General features: G+C 49.9%; 1 protein-coding gene across 1 annotated transcript in view; it reads left to right on the top strand.

Moving 5' to 3' along the window:
- The first annotated feature begins 2,566 nt into the window (after positions 1 to 2,566).
- Positions 2,567 to 9,409, top strand: part of Gapdhs (glyceraldehyde-3-phosphate dehydrogenase, spermatogenic) — a 15,460-nt gene continuing 8,617 nt past the window's right edge. Inside the window, exons 1-4 of the mRNA XM_004636701.2 lie at positions 2,567 to 2,696; positions 5,245 to 5,386; positions 7,308 to 7,404; positions 7,572 to 7,678. Coding sequence (XP_004636758.1) covers positions 2,630 to 2,696; positions 5,245 to 5,386; positions 7,308 to 7,404; positions 7,572 to 7,678 — 413 coding nt within the window. The 5' untranslated portion in view covers positions 2,567 to 2,629. The remainder of the gene's footprint in view (positions 2,697 to 5,244; positions 5,387 to 7,307; positions 7,405 to 7,571; positions 7,679 to 9,409) is intronic.

The raw sequence follows: 9,409 nt of genomic DNA, 5'->3' as shown, positions 1-9,409 counted from the left end.
CTTCTTCTTCTTCCTCCTTCTTCTTCCTCCTCCTCCCCCCTCCTCCTCCTCCTTCTTTCCTTCCTTCCTTCCTTCCTTCCTTCCTTCCTTCCTTCCTTCTTTCCTTCCTTGGTTGTGCATGTTAAAATCTGTTCTCCTTTGTTTGATTACCCATCTGAATTTCGGCTTTGATTCATTGGAATCAACTTATTTTTCCCCAAATAATTTTTGGTCCTCTTCTTCTACTGTCCCTGGCAGGTAGTTGGCAAACTGAGTTTCCATGGAGTTTTTTGGGGAAAGAAGGGGTTATGTCATTGTATGACTTTTTGCTTCCACCTTTCTGGGGTGGTGGCTTAGCACAAATGCCCACACCCCTAAATCTTGGTCACATCTGCGTGTCAACCGGCCCTGCCAGTGAAGGTGCCTGCCTGTGAGTCACCCCTCCCCCCCAGCACGGCTTTGGAGGAAGGTGCCATTTGTCCAATGGTGCTCTTTCTCAAATGTTTTCTGAAAGCTTGCAGTGTGCCAGGCCCTGTACTGGGCACTGGTGGCACTGGGATCAGAATGTACATCCCATGGTGGATTCGGAGCCCCTGGCAGAGACCAGGAGCCTGCAATGAACAACGAGGTGGTAGCACATGGCAAGAAAAGCTACAAGGAAAGGAACAGGATGCTGTGAGAAGATGGGACTTGGTGGTTTCTTTCTTTTTTTTTTTTTGTGGAACCGGGGATTGAACTCAGGCCCTTGCGCTTGCCAGGGAAGCACTTATTCCACTGAGCCATCTCCCCGGCTCCCAACTTGGTGGTTTCTTAAAGAAAGACTGGGGAGCAGAAGAAATATGAAGAGGCAGCCTTTATTTATTCATTTGGATCCAGGCCAGTCTCATTTCACTGTGCTTTGCTTAACTATGCTTCACAGATGCTGCACTGTTTTTACAACTGAAGCTCTGTGGTACCCTGCATGGACCAAGTTCTATTTTTCAACAGCTCAGATGATCCTTAGCATTGTTTGTTTAGAAATGGAATCTTACTACATTGCCCAGGCTGGTTTCAAACTTGTAGACTCAAATGATCCTTCTGCTTTAGCCTTCCAAATAGCTGGAACTAGACACTCAGTAGCTTTTTATTTTTTTTCCAGTAATACCTTAATTATTTTGTTTTGCTTTGTTTCTTGCAGAATTAAAGGATTAAAGCCAAGGCCTTGCTCAGGTTAGGCAAACACTCTTCTGCTGAGCTGTGCTCACAGTTAGACTGAGGTAGGCAGTGGCATGTGCCTGTAATTCTGACTACTAGGGAGACTAGGGTAGGAGGGTCAAAAGTTTGAGGCCAGCTTGGGCAACACAGCAAGACCTCACCTCAAAAAAAAGGTTTAAAAATATTCATTCATTCATTCATTCATTCATTCATTCATTCATTCATTCACTGGGACAGGGTCTTGCTGTGTAGTTCAGGCTGGCCTTGAACTTACCAGAGAGGCCAGGCTGGCCTCAAAACTAACAGTGATCCCCTGCCTGAGCCTCCTGAGTGCTTGGGATTATAGGCGTGTGCCACCACATCTGGCTCATATTGTATTTTTACATAGCGCTTTTGCACACTTACAGTATGCTTTTTTTTTTTTTAAATATGGATACTGATCACAGATATTCAAATTGCTGGTTTTTAAAAAATTTTATTTATTTATTTGTGTGGCCAGCTCAGCCCACCAGGGGGCGGGGCTGGCTGGCATGTTGTGCTGGGGGATTGAACCGTGGTCCCTGTGCTTTGCTAAAGTTGTTCTAAGTAGGTGCTTTAGACCACTGAGCCATCTCACCAGCCCTCTGTAAGTCTTGTTTTACCCTGAGAAACCAAAATTTTGTATGACCTACTTTACTTAGTTGCAGTGATCTGGAACAGAACCGAGTATCTCGAAGGTAGGCCTCGATTATTTATTGAGCAAACACCTTCTAAGTGCCAAACATTCTTCTAGTCAACAGGATATAGAAGTGACAAAGATAGACCAGGTCCATGCTGTTCTAGAGTTATGGTCTAGAGGCAAAGACCAGATGACAATGTGACACCTCAGGAGGGAATAAATAAAAGAAAGAACAGTTCTAAAGTAGTTTGGGTTGCTTTGGGTTGGGCAGGGTTGTTTGCTTTTGAGATAGGCTCCAGCTCTGTTGCCCAGGCTGGACTCCAACTCCGGGGCTCTTGCCTCCGCCTCCCTTGTCAGGCTCTGGAGTAGTTCTGCATGTTGGAACCTCTATTTGGGACCAGAAGTGAGAGAAAGCTTTCCTGAAAGGTGGGTGAAAGACTGAGGTAGGTAGGCTGAGGGAGGATAGTTACTACGGAAGCAAGGAACTTCAGCTGCAGAGTCTTAAAGGATGACATGGAAAGAAACCATGAGCGAGGAGAGAGAAAAATCTATGAGGGCCCGGGGTCAAAAAGGAGATTCCATTTCAGAAGGGGAGGGGGCTTGGACCAGTGGCCACCTACGTCGAGGGTGTGGCGAGGATGGCTTGGGTCCTCCCAGCGAGGTTGCTGCCTCCTCTGTGATGTCACTGGGGCATTGTGACACCTCAATGAGAAGCTGCCAACCCCCCTGCCCTGTCGCCCCTTACTTCAGTCACATCACAGGTCCCGGGGTAGCTAGGCCATGAAACTTTAGGAGACCATGTCGAGACGCGACGTCGTCCTCACCAATGTCACCGTTGTCCAACTGCTGCGACCACCATGCACAGGTGAGGAAGGCACTGCCACGGTGACCTCAAGAAGGACCAAGGTCCCTCTCCGCCCCAGCTGCGTCCCCTCCCAGAAGCCGCAACCCACCCTTCCTGTGATTTCTCTGCTGATGGGGGCTGCAGGGCTCTCTGGGGGCCCGGGAGGTTTAGCACCAAACGAGCTTCGATTACAGAAGCAGGAGCCAAGACCTGGGAGGAAAGGGTGGGTGGCTGTCCTGTGGAGTGGGGATGGGGGACCTAGTGACTAGTTTCCCACATCAAACTGACTCGTGGGGAGCAGTGAGGAGGCAGCTCTGGGTGTTCGTGGGCTCTGCCCCACTGCACCGTATTACACAAACAGACACTTGCAGCCAGCCGGGCAGGGATATTCAGATTCTGCGTGTATTCACCACCAGGTGAGGCCTGTACATCCGGGCCCAGGCTTCCAGCAGAGGTTAGGAGAGAGCAAGCCACTTAGCTGACTCAGCCAAGGAATGGTGGCCCTGGATTCTGTCAAGGGATTGACTTGTGCTCCAGGCCAGGGGATGTCCCGCCTCACTCAGCCAGAGGGGCATGCATGTGAGCACACATGTGCACACGCGTACACCCACACACTCAAGCCAAAGAAACCTAGCCTTTCTAGGAGGGCTGCCCCTATACCAGCCTGCATCCTCACTTCTCACAAGTGGGGGTCACAGTGGGCAGCCTGAGGGGTTCAGGGTCCTAAGAAAAGTTAGTAGGTTAACAGCTAGAGGTGGCTGGTTCTGTGACCTTCAGCTTCTTCCCGAAATTGGTGAGCTGATGGACAGTGAGAGCTCAGCACAGCACTTCCTTAGTCCAGCACTCCCCAACCAGGTACCCCACCTAGACTGGAGTCAGGGGGGAGAGAAGATAGGCTTTTTTTCTGAAAGGTCACTAAGTGGACCTAGCTAGAGCCCCACTCTGAAGCAGGAGCACAAGTGGGTTCCTTTTACCACAGCAGAAATGGAACTTTGGGGAATGACAGCATTCTCAAGGTCATTGGGAACCTCAAGGTCACTGCCATCAATAAACACTAATATAGTACCTTTATGAACTTGTGCTGCCCAGCCTCCTGCCACATGGCTCTGGCCATGGGGAGAAGGCAGGGAGACAAGCCAGCTGATCCCCAGGGGCTTTTGATTTTCATCCCAAAAGCCATTCCTACCAACATCATGTAGTCCTCCCCAACCTCTCCTCCCTCCCATCCCCCGTGAATACCCTGAGGATCAGACTCCTGCCCTCCTCTACTAAAATCAGTATCTACTTGTGAGGCTTGAGATCTCACTGAACCCTTGCAGCAGCCTCTAGACGGAGGGTCAGTTGTGACATCCAGGAAACAGACTAGAGAGGTTCATTAGCTTGCCCAAGCACCACACGGTGGCAGGTTACCAAGCCAGGGCTGCCATCCAAGTCTGACTCACAGCTTAGAACCCTGTGCCACCCAGAGTGTGGTCTGCACTTCTCCCCCGTGGCTCAGGTGGAAGCACGGCCCCAGGCAAGATGGGGTAGGGAGCACAGGCAGAGAGAGGTGGGAGCTGATGTGGTTCCCACTTGTTTTAGGAGGTCTAGGAACTCTACCTCCTACACTGTCCTGAGGGGAATAACTACCTGAGTGCTCATTTAGAAGCAAGATTTTGCTGGACATGGTGGACATGGTGGCACACGTCTGTCACCCCAGACCTCTGGAGACTGAGGCAGGAGGACTAGGTGCTTGAGGCCAGCCTGGCCTATGTCACCAGACTGTCTCTAGATAGAAAAATAATTTTTATTTTTTAAACCAGTGTTCTTGGGCCTTAGTACAGACCCACTGAGTCCTATTTTTCTAGGATTTTTTTTTTAATGCCTTCATGGCAGGTTTGGCTGGCTTGAGTTGTGGGGATGGAACCACAGCAACCTGAGCCTGACTGCTTTGTTGAAGCAGCCACTTAAAGAACTGAGCTAAGGGGGAGGCCCCCAGTCCTGTTTTTCTAGGAAGAGGCCTCCCCAGGTAAGTCGCAACATCATTACAATTTGAGGGACTAAGGGGTATGTTAGGTGTAAAATATGCTCCAGATTTGAGAGTACAAAAAAAGATTAACTGCTTTATTAATTATCAGATATCAGACAATTGTCTCACAGGTTCAGGAAATAATCTTTGAAATATAAACGTGTAGAATGCTTTCTCAGCTCTATCCTAAACACTAGCTATGTTACCTCAGATAATCCTCACAGTGACCCTCCGGGAGAAAGCGCTATTTTTTTTTCTTTTTTGTTGAAAACACTCCACAGAGGAGGAAACTGAGGTGCAGAGAATATGATCTCAAAGAATTGCTAAAACTACATGCCCACTGAATCTGAGTTTCCAGAGAAGGGGCCTTGGCATTGATATTTTAAAACCACTCTGTCCCTTTCTCATTCTGATCAAGTGGGTCTGGGAAACGCCAGGCTGCACATGTGGCCTCCAGAGGCCAGTCAGCAACAGGTTCTGAGTGGCAAAGGTGGTTCCTTGTCTTTCATGGAGTGGTAGAGCTCACTGCCTCCCTTCCCCAACATGTTGTTCTCCCCACAGTGATCAGACCACCCCCACCCCCACCAGAGCCACAGCCAGAGCCTAAGCCAGTCAGGGAGGAGGTCAAGCCACTGCCGCCTCCTCCTTCTCCAACACCCAAGAAACTACCCCCACGTCCAGAGCTGATAGTGGGCATCAATGGGTGAGTTGCCTCAGGCCGGGGAGCACGGCTCAGGGACACGCGCTGTGAACTGTGCAGGCCTCGCGGTGACTGAGGCTGGAGAGGGCAGCATCAGGAAGGCCTCTAGGAGGTGTCATGAGGGTGAGGCCGGAGTGACAAAAGGCACCAGCTGTGTCTTGCTTGGGAAAGAGTCCCTCAGGCAGCTGCAGAAGCAAGGGCTGTGGGGTTCAAGCTCAGAGTGCTCTGCTCAGGGACGGCCAGGAAGTAAGTACGTCAGTGCAGGGTGGTGTAGAGACCACGAAGGGGAAGGGGAAGAGAAGGCTGAAGGAAAGGGAGAGCAGCAGGGGCCAAGTTCACACGGTAAGAAGTCCGGCTCTTGTTTCACTGGTGTAGGAGACACTTCCAGGTCCTCGTCTCCATCCAAGAAGCCAATATTTATAACCCCAAAGTTACGTTATTGGAATCCCATCAAGTTGATTCCAATCTACCACTTTCAATGCAACCCACGGCAAAAATAAAGACACTAAATTATATTTTCTTTTTTTTTTTTTTAACATTTATTTATTTATTTATGTGTGTGTGTGGCCAGCTCAGCCCACCAGGGGGCGGGGCTGGCTGGCATGTGGTGCTGGGGGATTGAACCGCGGTCCCTGTGCATTGCCAAGCTTGTTTCAAGTAGGTGCTTTAGACCACTGAGCCATCTCTCCAGCCCCTAAATTATATTTTCAATCATCAGGGAGTCAAGGGGCTCTAAGTCCAGCCACGAAGACGGCTTTCTGGAACCGAAAGAGTGACCCAGGGCCTCACCCGGTTTTATTCAATGGGGGAGTGGCTTGAGGAGGATTGACAGAATTGTGGGAAATAAGTGACTACTATGAGCTGAGCTAGGTGGGTGGCCTACATTTACCTCTGTGATTTGCAGAGAGGATATGCAGAGAGAGTAATCTGCATTATATAGTATCTAATGTTTTGGTAAGTCTGGTGCTTCAGCTTTGGTGTAGCCTTTTAAGCCCCAGGAAGTCATAGCCTCTATCTCCAGGCTCGATCCCAGCTGGCAGCATGGAGCATTAAATCTACCATCCTGTCTCAACCCAGCTCACATTAAAGAGCAGCAGGTGTAGGTTACCAGGGAAACACGCACGCCGCCTTCAAAGACTATCACCAGCACCTCAGCCAGACCAATATACATTGCTTAAGGCCAATTGAAGGATAAACAGAAGTCCTAGCCAGCTCTGTACAGAACAATACGAGGAAACAGGGTCAGGCTCAGTCAGAATGGAGACAGTCGCTCTTCTTCTGCTCAGGTGGTCCTCCACACACTGGTAGTCATGGAGGTTTTCATGCCAAGAGACATAATCAGACTTGAAGTTTTAACAAATCCATTCAGCCACAAGGTTAAAAACAGGGGACAAGGAACAAATAGATAGAAGAAACAGAAAATGAAGTTGAGGTGAGCTCTTGTGTGCAGGAGACAACAACGGTCTGCACAGACGTGGTTGCCTTTTCTCCCAAACTGAGGACCGACATCCAACACCCTGGAGTGGGCGTCCTCCTTAGCCCATTTTCTGTTCCTGGAACTGAATACAAGAGATTAAATAATACTTAAAGAAAAGAAATGTACTTAGTTCTAGAAGCTAGGAAGGTCAAGGTCAAGGAACAGCATCTGTTGGGAACCTTCTTGCTGGTGGGGACTGCACTGTCCCAAGGCCATGCAGGGCCTCACACGGTGAGACAGGGCATGCTTGCTAGATTGGGTCTCTTCTATACAGCTGTTACAATGCCATATGAGGGTCCTGCCCTCATGAGTTCACTCTCCGAATACCTCTCTTAATACGTCACAATGGGGATTGCATTTCAGTATGAGTGTTAGTGGGGACGCTGGCGTCAGAGCATCCCTTTCACCCTCTTATCTTCCACCCCTCCTCTGCCTGTCTCTGGACAGATTTGGACGTATTGGTCGCCTGGTGTTGCGAGCCTGCATGGAGAAGGGCATTAGAGTGGTGGCTGTGAATGACCCATTCATTGATCCGGAGTACATGGTGAGGAGCAGGCAGAGGTTGGGACCAGAGAGTGGGAGGGAGGTGGGGAGGGGGCTCAGGGAGCTCCATGCAAGGCTCCAGCTGCAGAGCAGAATCTCCACCAACATGGGCACTGTCTAGGGCAGCTCCCTCTGCCACCAAGGCTAGGACGCACTCCATCTCTGCAGGTGTACATGTTCCAGTATGATTCCACACACGGCAGATATAAAGGGTGTGTGGATCACAAGAACGGGCAGCTGATCGTGAACAACCAAGCAATCAAGGTCTACCAGTGGTAAGCGCAGTGTCCGTGCATGTCGGCAGCCCAGTGAGGCGGGGGTGCCAGCCTCTCACACGGAGTTTGGAAACCTCTTTCCTCAAACTGGGCGTGTGTGTGCCTCTGGGTACTAGTTAGGAGTGATAGTTTTAGAAAGGACCTTGAATGCCCAAAGGGTTAGGAAGTACTCATCTTCAACACACTATGGCTCTCAAGAATATTGATTTAACATATATTTCTGTTCCCTCCGAGGCATGTCGGCTTACCATGTCTGTAACTCAACTGCTTCCCCTCCAACCGTAGACCTCTTCCCCTCCAGGAGCGGCACGGCCACACAGCCTGTGCTTTCCCGCCAGCTCTTACCCAGCTGCCAGAGGTGTTTGTGAAAACATCCACCAACCAGGTTACTTAAATCCCCAATGGCTTCTGATCACCCAACAAAGGTCTCAGCTCCTGATGGGTCCCACACCAACCATGCACCCCACATGGTCACCTTTTCATGTCCCCTCAGTCACACTGGGCGCCCACCTCTTGGGACCTCGAGCCTGCATCTCATACTCAGGCAATACTGACTGCCAGTACCCACCTACACTATAAAACTCACCCTTCATGTAAAAATAGGGTGAAAATATGTAAGTCAGAGGCAGTAACATTATGTATTACTATGCTGCAAATATTAAACATTTTCAAAATATCAAAGAATTAAAATTTATAAAATGGGAAGATATTTGCCATGCCTTGCTCTGGGGCTGACACACACACACACACACACACACACACACACACACACACACACACATGCATACTCAACCCTCCACAGCCTCAGGTGAGATCTACAGCTTCCCAACACTCCTCCCAGCACGTCCACGCTCAGCCTCCTTCTGCTTGCTGGGGTGCAGGAAGGCAGGAGACACAAGTCACTTAAAAATGGAAACAGCTCCTGCTGCAGCTTCCCAGAGTGCCGGGATTACAGGCCTGGCCAATTCAGTGACACCCTGTGTCAAAGCACAAATATTCATCAGACACATTGTGTCCTTCCACACCTGTCTGGGCACCATCATATCTGCCACTGGGGCACCTGCCTGATCTCCACATAGCTGTCCCTTCTGTATACTTCCCACTCAGGCCACTGCAACAAACTGCCTTGGGTCTGTACTCTACCACTGCTCTGTTGGTGTTCTCCAGGCACTGAGCACAAACTGTTAGTGTGGACTCCACCCTGCTGTGCCCGCTTCTAGAGGGTGAGCTCAGGCAAGGGTCCAAACTTGCCCAAGCCTCACACACCTGGTAGAGATGACCATGCCCTGTACAGTGGGAGCTGGAGTGCACCTGGGATTAACGTGGGTCTGAGAATGCTTCTGAGGGTCTTCTCCCTGAGGGCTGTGACCTCACTGCAGGGAAGTCCTGCTGGTTTGCACTCCTTCTGGCACTGCCTACCACAAGCCCTGGAACAGTACTTGCTGAATGAATGAATGAATGAATGAATGAATGAATGAATGAATGAATGAATGAATGAAATTCTCAAAACAGTCCTATGGGCAAGAGAGCAGGATCTGTTACAAGTTGGGAGAGGAGCTAGAGTTTTCCGGGACTGACTATCTCATACCAAAGAACTTGTTAAAGTGCTAACAACCCACCAGGCATGGTGCATGCCTAAAATCCCAGCACTTGGGAGGCTGAGGTAGGAGAATCACTGTCAGTTCTAGGCCAGCCTGGACTATATCAGCTGAGTTCAAGGCCATCCTTAAT

Source organism: Octodon degus, unplaced genomic scaffold (genome assembly GCF_000260255.1).
Source record: "Octodon degus isolate 3935 unplaced genomic scaffold, OctDeg1.0 scaffold00083, whole genome shotgun sequence".
NCBI lineage: Eukaryota > Metazoa > Chordata > Mammalia > Rodentia > Octodontidae > Octodon > Octodon degus.
The sequence above is the reverse complement of the archived record's forward strand: the minus strand, read 5'-3'. Positions and strand labels throughout refer to the sequence as shown.